At 57.9% G+C, this 16,907-nt stretch overlaps 2 protein-coding genes across 6 annotated transcripts; one reads left to right on the forward strand and one right to left on the reverse strand.

The window, feature by feature from the left end:
- On the forward strand, window positions 1–1,711 carry LOC102569499 (lutropin subunit beta). Its single transcript, XM_014605585.3, has 2 exons — window positions 1–1,104; window positions 1,454–1,711. The coding sequence occupies exons 1-2, from the start codon at window positions 697–699 to the stop codon at window positions 1,682–1,684; spliced, it is 639 nt and encodes a 212-aa protein (XP_014461071.3). The 5' UTR covers window positions 1–696; the 3' UTR covers window positions 1,685–1,711.
- Window positions 1,712–2,142: 431 nt separating this feature from the next.
- MED25 (mediator complex subunit 25) lies at window positions 2,143–16,888 on the reverse strand. Of its 5 annotated transcripts, none has more exons than XM_059728190.1 (19): window positions 16,648–16,888; window positions 14,901–14,946; window positions 13,359–13,483; window positions 12,831–12,929; window positions 12,457–12,577; window positions 11,091–11,247; window positions 8,881–9,008; window positions 8,704–8,794; window positions 7,857–8,041; window positions 7,551–7,688; window positions 7,362–7,447; window positions 6,994–7,051; window positions 6,130–6,237; window positions 4,624–4,812; window positions 4,394–4,501; window positions 4,067–4,141; window positions 3,585–3,812; window positions 2,833–3,025; window positions 2,143–2,375 (listed from the first exon to the last, which is right to left on the reverse strand). In XM_059728190.1, exons 1-19 carry the CDS (start codon window positions 16,788–16,790, stop codon window positions 2,266–2,268), a joined length of 2,388 nt encoding a protein of 795 aa, XP_059584173.1. In that variant the 5' UTR covers window positions 16,791–16,888; the 3' UTR covers window positions 2,143–2,265. The 5 variants fall into 5 exon arrangements, with proteins under 5 accessions (XP_059584173.1, XP_059584172.1, XP_059584171.1 ...); XM_059728189.1 differs by having other exon boundaries at window positions 4,394–4,498; window positions 8,881–9,011; XM_059728188.1 differs by having other exon boundaries at window positions 8,881–9,011; window positions 16,648–16,887.
- Window positions 16,889–16,907: the final 19 nt, after the last annotated feature.

A 16,907-nucleotide genomic window follows, 5' to 3' on the forward strand; every position in this document is an offset into this window, starting at 1 on the left:
TGGGGGGAGGGAAGTATGTGCACCACCCAGTACAGGACATGTGCATGAGCGTGTAAGCCTGGATGCCTAGGGCTGGGAGTTGGGGACAAGGGGTGTGTGTGCGCATGTGTATATATATGAGTGCAAGGGGTGCTGGTGTGTGTGCTAGTGGTGCACAGGCAAGGGTTACACACACAGCATGGAGGGAGCAGGGAGGGGTGTCCCTAGGGCTGTTAGAAGAGCTGTGCCTAAGGGACCCAGGGTGTGAGCCCAGGGTTAAGCATGATACAGGGGTACATAAGCTCAGGGTACAGGGACAGGGCTATGTCTCTGTGCTGGGGTCCTGGGATCTCCCTGCTCTCCCCTCCCTTCAGGTCCAGGTCCTCCAGATATATGCCAGGAGGGAGGAGACTCCTCCCTAGCTTACTCCTTCAGCCATACAGTTGAGGGCAAGCAAAACTCAGAGGCATCTGAACCCCAAGCCTTTGGGCTTGAGGGCCTGCATGTAGGATGCCTGCCAAAGGATTTGGAAGCATCTGAAGCCCCAGGCGGGGGTAGAGGATGCTTGCTGGTAACAGGGCCACATATGGTTCTTGAATGAATCATGGATTTGGAATCGATTTGGCTGATGTGACTTTGGACACAACATTTTTTCCTTAAAAATAAAAAGGTATATGCCAGAAGGGATCTGTGTATGGGGACCCACAGGGTGGCAGCATGCCCCAACTTGGTGGTGGAGAGGGGGAGGCAGTTCTACTGCCCCATACAGGATGGAGGAGCCGGGGGGGGGGGAGGGGTGTCAGCACCCACCTGCCCCTTCTCACTTGGTACCAGCTCCCCTGGGGAGGTAGGACAAGGCCCTTGCTCCATGCCTACCCTATGCCCAATGACCCCAATTTGGGGCTGTGGGGCAGGAGAGGCCCCATGTCCCATCCCGGTGCTTTCTGCCAGCAGAGGGTGCTGCAGCTGGTGCTGCTCCTGCTAGTAGGAGCTGCAGCCCCAGGGGCCACCCGCGGGCGCCGCCTGTGCCGCCCTGTCAACGCCACAGTGGCCGCTGAGAAGGAAGCCTGTCCCCTGTGCATCACCTTTACCACAGCCATCTGCAGTGGGTACTGTCAGACTAAGGTGAGGCCCTTGGGGTGGGGAGAAATGATGCCCAGGGTGGCCAGGCTACAGGAACTAGCAGTACTCCAGAAGGGGTAGGGGGGCACCTTGGCATGGGCCCTGAGACCCCCAGCTCTGCCTAGGTGGGCACAGGGGAGGGGGATGGGCAGCATCAGGTGAGGCAGGGTTGGGGGGCAGGCAGGGGCTGTAGGGAAGCTGGCACTGCAGTGATGGGCGTAGGCTGGGCAGGGAGATGAAGGGGCATAGGGGAGGGGAGGGGAGGAAAAGCAGGCTAGGCAGGGGGGTGATGTGTGTGTGGGGAGGGGCCAAGGCACAGTGCCACCCATGGCATCCCTCCCTTCACCCCCAGGAGCCTGTATACAAGAGTGCGCTGTCACCCGTGGCCCAGCATGTGTGCACATACCGTGAGGTTCGTTACGAGTCGCTGGTGCTGCCTGCCTGCCCACCCGGCATCGACCCCACCTTCACCTACCCCGTGGCCCTGAGTTGCCACTGCAGCCTCTGTCCCATGGACTCCAGCGACTGCACTGTCCAGAGCATCGGACCTGATTTCTGCAGTGCCCGCAGGGGCTACGCCTAGACTTGGCAATAAACCATCCCCACGGCAGCCCGGCTCCGCGTCCATCTGTTTGTCTTTTGGCGCAGGAGCAAAAAATACCAGGCCTCAAACCTGCCAGCCCCTCACTCCCCATTCCAGAGCTGGGATAGAACCCAGGTGTCTGGGCTCCCAGCTCCTGCTGTAATCCACCAGCCCTAAACTCCCCTCCCAGAGCTGGGATAGTATGTAGGGGTCTGGCCTCCCAGCCTAGAAAGAGAACCCAGGTGTCCTGGCTCCCAGCTCCCACTGTTGTAACCCATCAGACTCCACTCTGCTCTCAGACATGGGAGAGAACCCAGGCTCCTAGGCCCCCTTACTGCTCTAATCTCCCAGATGTGATTGCTGGGTACAGTGTGGGAGAGGAAACAGGACTCCTGAGTTCCAGCTTGGCTGTGGAAAGGGGCAGTACTATGATGATATGATCAAGAAATGCCTTGGGGTTGGGAAAAACAGGTGGTTTATTGAGAAGTGCAAAAAATCTATGGTACAGAGGAGCAGAGGGGGGGTCATACCCCTCCATGGGAACAGGGTGGGAGGGCAGGGCTGTGCCACTCCCACCCTGCTCATATCAGGTCCATGAGGATGTCGTCCTCCATGACACTGGGAGCCTGGACCTGCTGCAGCCCCGGCTGGGGAACAGGGCCCCGGGCCCCGGGGTTCATCAGCATCTGACCTGGGGAGGGGAGAAAGCAGGTGAGGGTTGGGCTATTTGTACAGGGCTCCCTTGCCCAGTGCTGAGATGCAGCTGGCTCTGGGGTGGGGCACACGGGGGGGGGCTGGTTATATGGGCTGCCTCCCCTGATGCTGAAATGCAGCTGGCTCTGGGGTAGGTTGTTTTGCAGTTCTGATTATACAGGGCTCAGTGTAAGAGATAGCCAACTCTGGGGTGGGTGCAACAGTGGTAGCTATACTGAGACCCTGAACCTGGCACCAAGATACAGCCAGCTGCCAGGGGGCTGGTTATACAGGGACCCCTCATCCAGCACTGGCTCTGGTGCAGGGCATGCTGGGGACAGGTGAGGGGGCCTTGTATAACCAATCACCAAGATGCAATGGTCTCTGGGTTGGAGCATATTATGAAGGTGCTCACTCAGGGCTTGCCAGTCCATGCGCCCACCCTGCCCACTTACCTGGCAGTGGTGCCCGTGGCGCCATCTGTCCTGGCCACTGCTGTCCAGGGCCCTGATGCATGAGAGGCTGCCCAGGCAGCTGGAGCTGCTGTTGCCCCAAGGGCTGCCCCATGGACTGGTGGGGCAGCATGCCCTGGCCCGGTTGCTGCAGGTGATGCAGGGGCTGTTGGGACTGGGGAACAGCTGTCTGGGGCTGCAGGGGGGAGGGAAACACACTGGAATAGGAGAGGGGCACTAGACATCGCAGCTCTCCCCCCTTCCCAGCTGGACCTGATATCAGTGCCTCCTCACTGCCTCCCAAAGCAGATGTTCCCATCCCTCCCCCACCCACCAGGGCGAACAGAAACTTGGGCCTGTGTGTGGATGGGGAAGGGATCCAGGGGGGCAACCTCCAACTCCATACCAAGCATGCTGACAGGGCTAGGTCAGGGCACAGCCAGGGACACCCTCTACTAGAGGTGGGGCATGGATAGCCAGGCTAAGGGGCTGAAGATGGAGGCTGCCAGGACACCTTAGAGTTGGGAATGATACTGGGAGCACCCCAGTGTGGGCAGGGACTGGTATGGGGAAGCCCCAGGCCTGGCAAGCAGTCTGCAGGCCTCCACAAGTAGGCCAGAGTTGGAGCTGGAGGGGAGAGGGGAAAGCAGGTTAAGGGGTCTCCTAGGCCCCTCAGAGTGAGCAGAGGTCTATTATAGGGATCCCCTAGAGTTCCAAGGGGGACAAGGATCCTCTCCCCAGGTTTAGATACTCACAGGTTGCTGGCTGAGAAGGAGGCTGCGAAGCTGGGGGTTGGCACCGGGGTTCTGGGGTCTCAGCAAGGCCCCCCCCTGTGTGGGCTGTGGGCCAGCTTGGGGGGCCCCAGGTGCTGGGGGTGGCTGGGGGGGGGCAGGGGCTGTGGGTTGCTGCTGTGGCTGAGGCTGGGGTGGGGCCTGTGGTGGCTGCTGTGTAACTGCTGTCTGCTGTTGGACCCGGAGCTGCAGCTGCAAAGAGGTGGTCAGGGGGTAGATTACTCAGGAACCAGCCCCTGCCTGCCCTTAGGAGAATGACATCCTCCCACAGCCTTGTTCAGCCCAGACCCCCTTAAGGAGCAGCAACCACAGCTCAGAGACCTGCTGGGCTGTAGCGGGGGAAGGGAGGAGGGGGACGCAGGGGGGGCGTGGGGGTAATCACCCCCCCCCAAATATACTCCCCACGTTCCCCCACCAACCTCCTCCCAGTCTGGGCAGGGACTCACCAGACTCTGTTGTCGCTGCTGATCATCCATGATGCCCACCTGGGACATCCCAGGGCTCACCTGCTGGCTGGCCATCTGGGGGGAAGGGCAGAGATCAGCTTGTGGGGGGAGCATTTGGTTACACTGGTCAGTAACACCTCCCCCAATCAAACCAAGGAATCACTGACCTTCATGCTGCTGCTCTCCCATTATTGAATTCTCTCAAATACCCCCAGGACCCCCCCAACCCCACACCATCAAGACAGCTCTTCCAAAGACCCACCCCCACTTCACTCAGCAACCCCCTCCCCACCACCACACGTTCAGCAGAATGCCCCCCATCCTTACCTGCTGCTGGACTCCCTGCGCCACGGGCAGGGCTCCTGGCTGCTTGGGCAGGAAGGGCTGGGTGTTGGGCACTGGTGCTGAGCCCAGGGGCTGGGAGCTGCCCAGCTGCTGTGTGTGGGGGGGGGAGAAAAGTGATGAAGAAGAGTGGAAGATGGAGGGGTAGGGAAGCCCCCTAAGCTGGAGGGTTGAGGAGGGAGGCTGAGGGGGGAAGAGGGGCAGGGGTGTCTCACACTGCGCTGCTGCTCAATCTTCTGCTGCTGAACCTGCTTGTGATTGGTGATGACCTGGCGGATGCCATTGACAAAGCCGCTCTGGTCGTATGGGATCAGCCCCATAAAGATCTTCTTCTTGGAGGAGTACAGGAGCATGAGGACCCGCACCTCACAAGGTGTGGTGTGGGGGAAGTGCACGCAGCCCGCCTGCCAATGAGAAAGACGGAGGGGGTCAGGCAGTGCACCTCAGAAATAGGTCATAACCCAACCTGACCACTGTCCTGCATGGGAAAGGGTGAGGCCCCACCCACTAGGACAGTCCCAGCCCCAGCGGAATAGGCCATACCGCCAGATAGCCACCAGCCTGCAAAGGAGAGGGTCAGGCCCCATCCACTGAGATAGGCCTGGCTGCAAGGAATAAGTCACCCCCTAGGTGACAGCTGTCTTGTACAGGAGAGGTAGACCTCATCCACTGGAGCTAGACCCCCACCTCTGGGATAGGCCCGGCTCCAAAGCAATAGACCACACCCAAAAGGTGGTTACTGCCCTGTATTGGAGAAGATTAGGCCATGCCCACTGTGATAAGCCCTGCCCCAAAAATATAGCATCCACCTCCCTTCCAAGAAGTCACTTTGCAAGGGAGCAGGCAGGGAAAGTGCAGGCATTCCCCTGCAAGGGAGATAAGTGGGGGCACATGAGGTCCTGCCCCCTTGAGGAGGCCCTGTCTCCTTGGGGGAGGCCCCTCTTACCACAGGGTCAGGCCATTTGTGAGGTGGGGGAGGGCCATACCTAGAGGATAAGCTCTGCTCTCTCCTATACACCCTGCTTGCAGGGGGAACATCTGATTATGCCCATGGCCCCCCACAGGGATACTGCCTCACTAGAGAACAGCTTAGGGGAGGAGGGGGGCTTCAGAGCCCTTATGCAATAGGGACAGGGTTAGACTCTACTCCTGTGATAGGCTCTGCCCACCACCGCTTGCAGGGAGTTGCGAGGTGGGGTGGGAATCAGAGATCCCACCCCTAGGCCAGACCTTCCTCACCCAGGGCCCCTTGCCATACTCCCACAAGAAACATTCCCAAACCCTGACCCTCTACATTGTGGCACTAGCCAAGAGGTTCCTGTGTACACAGCCCTGCAACGCACCTGAGCCAGCCACATCTCTGCACTGAGCAAGGGGTCTCTTGTACCTTCAAAACATCCTGCCCCAGAAGGGGGCAGGGGACAACTCCTTGGGGCCCTATAGATCCTGGGGCCAGACCCCAGGGTCAGTGGGGACAGCAGGCACTGGGGTGAGGAGGAACTGAGATGTGTGTTCACACATCTCTCTGCAATAGATGCTGCATGAAAAAGTTTTAGGGGAGGAGGGTCACACACTTACAAAGCTATGGCCTGAGGTCCCATATGGGCTGGGGGAGGGGAAGGGGAGGAGATAGGGAACAGGAGGTACCCTGGGTGGGGAAGGGGCCAAGATGGGGCATAACTGGGAGGCAAGGGGGGAGGGGGTAGAGATCAGTCTCTTACGAAGCCATTGCCCATGATGCGATACAGCCCCTTGAGAGACTCCAGGTCCTTGTTGGTGAAGTTGAACTGCACCATGCGCGAGTTTCGGAAGAGGGGCCCCAGTGTGGTCTGTGAGGAGGGCAGGGAGTTAGTGCCATGCCTTGGCTTGCCCCCCTCTCCCCACCCAAAACATACCCAAGAAAGCAGAGATGGGGGAGAAGGAACAGTGCTGGGTCATGTACCTCCTGTGTGCAGGCATCATTCAACAGGCATGTACCCCCCCCATCAGTGCCCCCTGCCACCCCAAGTGTTCATCAGCACAGTTTGAATCACAGAGCAGTCAGGTTGGAAGGGACCTGCAGAGGTCACATCTAGTCCAACCCCCTGCCTCAGGCAGGATCAGCCCTAGCCAAACCATCCCCTACAAATCCATCATCTAAACTCTTTGTAAAACATCCGTCAGCCCTGACACAACACAAAACATCACAGCTGAACCTGCCACAAGTAAAGCAGGGACCACAGCAGTCAACATGCTGCCGCTGTAGAAGGGTGTTAATACACACTTGAGATCCCAGGTAGAGGCTACAACCCCCCACCAGAGGAAGGCAAACCCCCCATCCCCAGTCTACAACAATCTGACTAGGCAGGAAAGGCTTAAAAACACCCTGACATGTGTAGCAGAAAGTTGGAGGGGGCAACCAGCAAAGCCCAGAAACCTGGGAAATCCCCATAGTAAAATATGGACATAGTTACACATAAATCATCCCTGACCAAGGGCTGTCCAGCCTCTTCCTGAACACCTTCAGGTGACCCCACCGATGCCTGGCTCCCACAACAACAGGAGGCTGCCTTCTCCATCCCCATCTCAATCTCCCCAGGACTTACCAGCAACTGCTGTGGGATTAGCTGCATGATAAGCTTCTGGGGCCACTGGTCTGTTTTCCTGGTAACAGTCGGGAGGGTGGCAGTTAGTGAGAGAAAGGACCTCCCTTCCCCAGTACCCTCATGCCGCAGCCCTGCTACCACTTACTGTATGGCTTCTACCCCTTTCCACTCGCCCCATCCCCTAAACCCTGATATCTCCATAACCCCACACTTGTCCCACTTGGTAACCCCACCCCCAGACCTTCAACCCCACCCAGTCAAAGTACAGCCCTCCCAGCCCCAATGACTGTGTCCCCTTCCCCCCCCAAATGAGATCTGTCTGTCAGAGCCACTTCTGGATGTACAGACATGGATAGAGGAACACTTACAGGTTCTCCCCAGGATTGACAAACACCTGGCAGGGCAGTGAGCGGGTCAGCTTGGTGCTGGAGTCCACAGAGGCTGGCTTGGGCTTCTGCAGGCAGATAGAAGGTTGGACAGACATATGAGGGAGGGGGAGAGTCAGAGGTGCTGGCACCAGGCTCCTTCCTCGGCCCTCTCCCAGGCTGTACACTCACCTCCTGCCACTCCAAAACGCCACTCCAGGCCACCACCTTGCTGGCGACTGTCTGCTGGGCCCCAGGCAGCTGGGCAGCTCCAATCTGGGAGGCTGCTGGTTGGGCCACACTCACCCCACTGGGGGCCACACTGCTAGGCTGTGGGTGGACAAGACAGCACAGTCATGTCTGGCCTAGACAGGCCCTGCCAGTGCCCTCCCACTGGAGGGGAAGACCCCAGCCTGAGCCCCTTCCCTGGGGCTGGAGCAGAGCTGGCACTCCCTAGTGGAGAAAAGCCCCTGAGCTCCCTGAGGGGACTGTACCTACCATAGTTGGGGCGCTGGGCTGAGGAGGGGGCTGCCCAGGTGGCTGGGGCAGCAGGCCGGAGCTGGAGGTGACAGTGGAGACGAGGCTGGGCTGGGAAGATGGTGGCATCTTGGGGGCCATGGGGGGCACGGAGCCAGCAGGGAGGGGTTGGGCAGGTCCTTGGGTGAAGGCCGTTGGCATGGGGACTGTGGGGCAAAAGCGGAGGGATGAATGGGGAAGGCAGATAGGACCCCACACCCCACATCCCCCCCCCACATCCAAGACACCCCACTTTGTCAGGACCTCCAACTCTTTCTAGGACCCCTTCCCAGAATCCTCCAGGGCTCCCCCAGCCCACCCCAAGACCCTTTATCCTCCCTGATCCCCAGCCTGGCATGCCCAGCCCCTACATGCCAGGGCTTTGCCCCTTTCCCACTGCCAACTTCATCCCACCTGGGGACCCTTCCCAGTTCCACCCCTGCATCAGTTCCCAGACCTCCCACAGTGCACAATGCTTTGAGTGTGCACATGGAAACTGAAACCCAACTTCATTTCTTAAATCTACTGAAGGCAACTAATCCTTAGTTTTGCTTTATGTTCAAAACAGTGAGTCACTCTCAGCCAGTGTGGCAGTGCTCTTACCCAAGCCTGGGGTTTGGATCACTTTATTGAAGACTGTGTGTAGATGGACACCACACCCATGTCCAGATCTTCACCCCCTCCCTACACACATTGGGCTCCCCATGACCATTCAGGCACCCCACCCCACTCTCTCCTTTCTACCCCAGGAAAACCTCCTTGCTGTCAGTTCCCAGGATCCTCCCTACCCCAGAACACCTCTCCCTTCCCACTCTAGGGGGGTACTCACAGCGTGTGATACCAGCTTTCTGGTTTTTGGCAGCCTCTACTGCAGACTGTGCAGCAGCCTGGGCGGCATTGAGGGAGTTGGTTGGGGTTACCTATGGGGCAGAGTAGGGTAAGATGGGAGAGGGGGCCAGGAGCTGGGATGTCCCTCCTCCCCCAGCCCTGGTGGGTGCTGACATACCTGGTAGGACTGCGAAGCAGACGGCAGAGGCTGTGGGGGAGCGGGTGGCAGCTGGGGGGGCGCTGTGGGGAGCTGTGGCTGGGGAACAACCTGCTTGGGCTGGATGGTGTTGGAGGCTGCGCTCCCACCTACTAGAAGGAGAAGGGAGAGGTCAGCAGGTAGAAGGGGTCAGTCCACAGCTCCCTCCAAACCCAGACCACCTTGGAGCCTCCTGGGGGCACAGGGAAAGCTGGGCAGATCTGTGACCCTGTCTCCACACTAGGGCTGACTCCACTATGACCCCTGGCCTCCAAAGTAGTGGAGTCTGTGACCCCAGCATGACCTCTGAACCCTGCAGGGAGAAGTTACACTGAATCTGGCCTCCACACCAGGATGATCTCAGAACCCAACAGAATCTATGATGTCAATGGTAGAATCATAGAAAGTTAGGGTTGGAAGGGACCTCAGTAGGTCATCTAGTCCAACCCCCTGCTCAAAGCAGGACTGTCCCCAACTAGATCATCCCAGCCAAAACTTTGTTTAGCTAGGTTTTGAAAACCTCCAAGGATGGAGCTTTCACCACCTCTCTGGGTAACCTGTTCCAGTGTTTTACTACCCTCCTAGTGAGAACATTCTTTTGAATATCTGACCTAAACTTCTCTTGCTGCAACTTCAGACCATTGCTCCTTGTTCTGTCATCTGCCACCACCGAGAACAGTCTAACTCCATCCTCTTTTGAACCTCTCAGTCTCCTTTTCTCTAAACCAGTGGTTTTCAAACTTTTTTTTTTTCATGGACCACTTGAAAATTGTTAAGGGTCTTGGCGGACCACAAACTTTTTTTTGTTCTACAAATCAAAGCACAAGACTACTGATATTAATATATGAGTTGTACCTTACAAATACAGATATTCTTGATTGTTCCGCAAACTTTCAGCCGACCACATGAATGGAGCTCGTGGACCAGCGGTGGTCTGCAGACCAGTTTGAGAACCTCTGCTCTAGACTAAATAAGCCCAGTTCCTTCAGTCTTTCTTCATAAGTGATGTCCCCCAGCCCCCTCACCATTTTTGTTGCCCTCCGCTGGACTCCCTCCAATTTGTCCACATCCTTTCTGTAGCGGGGGGCCCAAAACTGAACACAGTACTCCAGATGTGGCCTCACTAGTGCTGAATAGAGGGAAACAATCACTTCCATTGACCTACTGGCAACACACCTACCAATGCAGCCCAGTATGCCATTAGCCTTCTTGGCAACAAAGGCACATTGCTGGTTCATATTCAGCTTATTGTCCACTGTAACCCCCACATCCTTTTCTGCAGAGCTGCCCAGTCAGTCAGCCCCAGCCTGCACTGGTGCATGGGACTGTTCAAACCTAAGTGCAGGACTTTGCTCTTGTCCTTGTTGAACTTTATAAGATTCCTTTAGGTCCAAATCCTCTAATTTGTCTACGTCACTGAATCCTAGCCTTACCCTCTAGTGCAGGGGTTTCAACCTTTTTTAGTCTAAGTAACCCTGGCAGCGGATGCCGAGTGGCGGGGAGCACATGGCCAAATGCTGAGGGTGGGGGGTAGCATGCGGCCAGACAAGGAGCAGGGAGGCAGGGATAGCACACAGGCAGGTGGGATGGAGTGCCGCTGCCTCCCAGGAGCAGGGCTGGGGCGGGGCGGGCAAGCTCACTGATGCCCCTCTGTGGGGCGGGGAAGCTCACCAGGCTGGTGTGTGGTGGTAGCAGCCAACGTGTGCAAGCTTCCCCACCCCCAGAGGGGTGCCACTGTTCTCGCCCTGCTCTGGCCCTAGGAGGCAGCCTGCACATACCCCTTAGGACTGGCCCAACTATTTCCTGGGGTACACATACACTAGAACAGGGGTTGTCAACCAGGGGTATCTACTACTCTCCCCAGCTTGGTGTCATCTGGAAAACTTGCTGAGCGTGCACTCTATGCCATCGTCCAGGTCACTGATGAAGACATTGAACAAAACTAGTCCCAGAACTTACCCCTGGGGCACCCCACTTCATATCCTATGACCCTAGTGTGACCCCTGATCCAGGTAGGGAGAGCCCATATGGTGTTGTATGGGCAACCTCATGACCCAGTGTGACCTTTAGCTCCTGACCCCAAGACCTTAGTGTGACCTCTGGCCCCATATGGTCCTGTATGGGTGGCCTCAAGACCTCTGCCCACCCAAGGCAAACTGGGGACAGCCCCAGTGCCCTCCTCAACCCTATACCTGGCAGTGCCATGCCACGGATGAGGATCATGTGCCTGGGGTCCTGGCTGTAGTCCTTGGGCTGGGCCTCCATCATGCCAGCAGGCACGGCCTTCTCAAAAAGCATGCGCAGTGCTGGAAGCTTTCGGGGGGAAACGATGGAGAAGTGGATTCCACGCTGTGAAGAGGAGGAGGGCGTGAGCAAGGGCCTGGAGCCAGAAAACAGAACCCAGGAGTCTGGGCTCCCAGTTTCCTGCTCTGCTTGAACACTCCAGAACCTCTTCCCTTCCCAGAGCTGGGAGGAACCCAGGTGTCCTGGCTCCCAGTCCCCCACTGCTCTTGCCTGCCAGACCCTGCTCATAGAATCAGAAAAGCAGGGCTGGAAGGGACCTCCACACGTCATCTAATCCAGTGTTTGTCAACCCATGGGTTGCAACCCAAAAGTGGGTTGCAAGAATATTTCTAAGGATCACGAGCTTGTGCCAGAAAAATGCACAGAAGTTCAGGTTTCCCCTTGGAGGATGGCAGTGTTCCAGCCTGCAAGGGGAAATTCATGCTTTCGCAGCATTCCAGCCTGCAAGTGCCTGCTGGGGATGTGGCCAGCATGCAGCCAGGCAGGGTTGTGGGAGCAGCCCCAGAAGCCAAATGAAGGTAAATGGGGGGGGGGGGGGGGGGGGAGGAGGTTGGAGGGTCAGGGCTTGGGGATTGTTGGGGGGGCCGTGTGTGCATACGTACGTGTGCACGTGCATGCGTGTGTGTGTGTGTGTGTGGAGGGGACGGGTGTGCAGGTGCCTGCCAGCACTGGGGGAAGGTGGCTGGGTCCTGAGGCAGGGCAGGGGAAGCGGGGGGCTGTGGGTCATGTACTGGCAGGGCCAGGGGTCTGTGGGTCGGGACAAACCACTGATCTTGGCAAATGGGTCCCAGTAGGAAAAACATTGAGAACTGCTGATCTAATCCAACTCCCTGCCTCAGGCAGGATCATCCCTACCCAAATCATTCTGTAAAAATCCATAATCTAAACTCTTAGTGAAGCTACTGTCAACCCTGACATGACAAGACATCACCAAACCTTCCACAGGTAAAGTGGGGGGAACCATGGCAGCCAACTTCCCACTGCTGCAAGGTTGTTAATATATGCTCAAGAGATCCCAGGTAGAGGCCATGCCTGAGGTTATAGTGGAAGGGAAATCTCCCAAACCCCAATGCTGCCCATAGTCCACACCAATCTGACTGGGGGATAAAATTCCTTCCTGGCCCCAAATATGTTGACTGGTATGACAGAGTTGGGAAACAACCCAGTTATCCTGGTTCCCAGCTCCCCTGCTCTCACCCACCTGATCCCACTCTCCTCCCACAGGTGGGAGAGAAACCAGGCATTGAGGCTCACCTCTCCAATCTTCTGCACCAGGTTCTCGGTGGTGTAGCCAGAGTAGGTGGTGCTCTCCACAGCCGGCAGCAGGTAGGGGGGCGAGTTGCAGATCAGGATGCAAACCTTGTGGGTCTGGCCTCTGCATCAAGGGGGAGAGATAGAAGGACAGAATCCACTGGGCAGGGTTGACCAACTGATGGAGACTATGCATCATAGCATGCCATGCTCCAGTCCCAGGGATGAGGCATGCTGGGAAACTGTCTTCCTGTCGGCAATGGGAACTGCACATCTGAGACCCTGGGGTCCAATGCCTACCCCCCTTTGGCCACTCTGAAGCCATGGCCACCTATATGGGACCTCTGCTGCCCCCCATACCCAGCCCCGACACTCACATCTGCTCCCTCATCTTCTTGAAGTCATCGAAGAGCTGCAGGGCGGTGCTGAGGCCCTCAGCAATGAGGCTGCAGCTCTCCCCGCCCCCGCCCACGAACCTGGGAGGGGAAGGAGACAGGGGGCTCAGTGATGGGGCTTGACTCACTGGAGGGAACCTGTATCTTCCCAAGGCTGGGATAGAACCCATGTGTCCTGGCTCAGACCCCCTGATCTAATCCACCAGACAGACCCCTTCACCCAGAACCTAGCTAGAACCCAAACATCCTAGCTCCCAGCCCCTTAATCTTACCCACCATATTCCACTCCCCTCACCCAGGCATCCTTGCTCCCAGACCCTTTCCTTTCTCAGAGCTGGGACAGAACCCAGGAGTCCAGGGTTTCCCAGCTTTCATGTCCCTGCCTCCCATTCTTCAAGAACTGGGAGGCTCCAACTCACCCCCTATCTTGGGGTCTACACCCTACAGTCCACTCCATCTGCTCTGCAAACCCAGAATTACCTGCTTTACCACAGCACCCCCACAACTCACTGGATGCTATCAAGCCAGGTGACGAACTCATAGGCGCTGCTGGTTGGGGCATGGCACTGCACGTATGACTCTGGGGCACAGTCCACAGTGTTGAAGACTACCAGGCTGTACTGGGTACCCCCATACTGGCAGACAGAAGGGGTAAGGCATATCAGGAGCCCGGTCACATCAGGAGCCCCCGGCACTCCCCTCAGCCCCTACACTCCCCAAGGGATCCCACTGTCATAGGTGAACCTAGGAATTTCAAAGGGGAGGTGCAGGGAATGTAACTGATAGTGTTGGGGGGAGGAAAGGAGTGGGATAAAACTTCCCCCCACACTTGCCAGGCAGTATATTGTGATGCAGCAGATGCCAGGAACATTTTTGAGCCCTTGAAGCAGGTTAAATTCTAACCCCACCCTAACTGTTGGCACTCCCCTTCCTTCCTTAACCAGGTGGCAAACCATGCTGGGAGGGGGGAATGGGAGGGGACAGGGGGGAAGAGACCCACCACTGCCACTGTCCCTGGCTGACCCATGTTCTTCCTGCTGCTGCCAAGCCTGGCCCTCTGCACAGGTGCTCTTGGGGTAGGAGAGGGCCTGGGGCTTGCCCTGCCCCTAGACAGCCAGGGACACCAGTAACAGGAGATGGGCCCCGCCTTCCTCACCTCCTCCCTGCTTGGGCCCCACCCTGGTTGTCCCACATTAGCCCAAGGTTCCAACTACACCTCAGGCTCTGTAGAGGACCCAGGCATTCAGGGACAAGAGGAATCAGTTGCCAGCATGTGAGGTATGACTGGGCTACTGCACCACATCCTGGCCCACCAACCCACTGGAGACCAGTGTCCCACGAAGGGGCATCTCCATGGCCCCTCAAGCCCCTTCCACCTCTATGGAAAGATGGGGGTGGGGTAGAGTTTGAGGAGCACCCCACAGTTCATCCTGTCCCACCCGTATCCTTACCCTCAGGGGAGCAGGGTATAACGTGCCCCCCACAGTACTATCCAAGGAACCCCCAAAGTGAGTAGGGGCACCCTGCATGCTCACAACCTGCTGTGAACAGGAGAACATGAAGATTTCAAAGGGCACCTGCACCAGGAATGACACACATGTGGTATGAACCACCCCTGCCCCCCTAGTGGTACACTCCACCCCATCCCCCTGGGAACTGCCCATAAGTGGTACGTCCCTGCCTAAGGCATGACCAGCAAATTGAACATCCTACCCTGACCTCCCTTGTGAAAGACCAGCTTGTGGTACATCCCTGACCAGCTTTCCAACCCCACTGCCTGGAGATGCCAGGTACCCCCCAAATGCCCTCCCTTGGCAGGGGGTGCTGGGACACCAGGAGGGCCACTCCTGCACCCACAAGTGATACCATGCACACACCCAGGACATGGAGGGATCCAGGGTGCTCATCCCACCCTTCATGACAGTTTGCCAGAGGCGGGCCGGGAGGTGGGGCAGGACACACGCATGGGATTGCCCGACAGTTGCCCCCAGAATGACACTGTTGGGCCATAAAATTCCCCCTTCTCCAGGCAATGTTGTGCTGCCTACTCACATCTCCCCCAAAGTCTGTCTCAGCTGGTGGACCACCATTAAAATACCTGTGACAAGAGGAAAAAGCTATCAGAGCTGAAATAGGGAAGGGGGCAGCGGGGCTGGAGGAGAGATGGAGCAGGGCAGGAATATGTGGGGCAACTGAACCGGGCTGTTCCTGTGGGGGGAGGGGGGTTGTTAGGGCACAGGTGGGAGGGTGCCAGGAAGGGGGTGGGACTGCTGGGGGCTGGGGTGGCTCAGGAGAGGTAAGAAAAGGCAGCTATGATCCAATTGACAGACACAGAACAGGTGGAACAGTGAAGGGGACAGAGCTGCTCTCTCCCCCTCCCACCGTATCTGGAGGCTTCCCATTCAAGTAGCGAGCAGGCCTCATTCTGCTTGGATGGAGCTGTGCTGGGGAGACAGACCAGCTGCTTCCACTGATGGAGGTGCCCAGCTGGTATCAACAGTGCCTGGCTGTCATGGATGAGAACAGGGACAGCAGGGTGGGGCACTTGGGGCCAGACATTTAGGGGGGCGTGCTGGGTATCAAGGATAAATTGGAGGGAGGGTCCCATAGCTGGGCATCGTGGAGGGGAGGAACTGTAGCTGGGAGCTGTAGTAGAGAAGAGGGGTCACACCTAAGCACTGGAGGGGGCAGGGGGCTGTAGCTGAGTGTTGGGAACCATTGGGGATAACACATCCAGGTGACAGGGAGGTGAAGGCCTGGGCACTGGGAGTAGGCTAGGGGGTCCCATACCTTGGCATCGGGGGGGGGGGGAACGACTGGAGCTGGGAAAGTGATGAGGGGACACAGCTAGGCACTAAGAGGAGAGAGAGGAGGCTGTAGCCAGGTGCTGGGGACCAGGGGTACATATCTAGGCATCAGGGTCAGGGAGGTGAGACCTGGATATCAAGTGAAGGCTGGGGGGATCCATAAGTAGGCATCAGGGTGGGGGAGCAGAGATGGAAGACTGGCGGGGAGAAGTAGCCACATGCCAGGACAGAGATGAAGGGGCATAGAGAAGTTGTTAGATGTGTTAATCCGATTGGGGCTGGAGCCAGGTGGGGGGGCGGGGGCCGACACATCACTGGGCATTAAATAAGGCAGGACAGGCATGGTATCCGGGCATCTGGGCAAGCTATGGGGCAAAGAGGGGGGAGGTCTTACAGCTGGGAGTTTTTGGGGTGGTGCCCATAGATGGGTGTCAGGGATGGGGGGCATAACCAGGCATTGAAGGGTTAAGATGGGATACTGTTTACCCAATTGGGAGCAATGGTGAGTCTGAGCACTGGGGGGGCAGGGGCATGGTCATTCTGGCAGGCTGGGTGGGCACAGCCAAGCATTAAAGGGGTAAAGCCTGGATCCTTGGGCTCACCCTGCCAGTGTAGACTGGGGGGGGGGCACCCCTGGAAGTCCCACAGCTGGTGGGGGTGGACACTGGGGCAGCTGGGGGTCCATAGCCAGGTGTTAAAGGATTAAAGCCCAAATGCCCAGGGTCACTACGGGAGGCACGGGGCAGGCTGCAGGAGTCACAGACTGGCATTAAAGCCTAGACGCCTTGGTTCACTGGGGGGGTGGGAATTAGGGCAGGCTAGGGCCTCCCAGCTGGGTGGTGGAGGAGCAGACAGAGCCAGACACTGCAGGGCTGGAGCCTGGATGCCTAGGTTCAGGGCGGGGGGGCATCAGGACAAGTGCCAGCTTGGCATTAGAGCCCGGAGCCGGAGTTCAAGGCGGGGGGGGAGGGAGACGGACACACGACACTCACTCGATGGCGGGCAGCAGGTAGTGCTTGCGCAGCGACTCGAAGTAGGGCCCCAGGTTGGCCGTGCCTTCGATGACGAATACCACGTCGGCCACCATCCCGCCAGGCCCGCCCAAGGCCGCCGCCTCCGGGCCCGGCACCACCATCGCCCCGCGGGCGGGCGGTGGGTCACTACGGCGCACCCCTGTCCCGCGGACTTACCATGGACACGCAGGCCCCGCCTACCCCCGTAGAGACCCGCTTCCGGCGCCCACCGGAAGTAC

This window comes from Alligator mississippiensis, chromosome 5 (assembly GCF_030867095.1).
Source record: "Alligator mississippiensis isolate rAllMis1 chromosome 5, rAllMis1, whole genome shotgun sequence".
Taxonomy (NCBI): domain Eukaryota; kingdom Metazoa; phylum Chordata; order Crocodylia; family Alligatoridae; genus Alligator; species Alligator mississippiensis.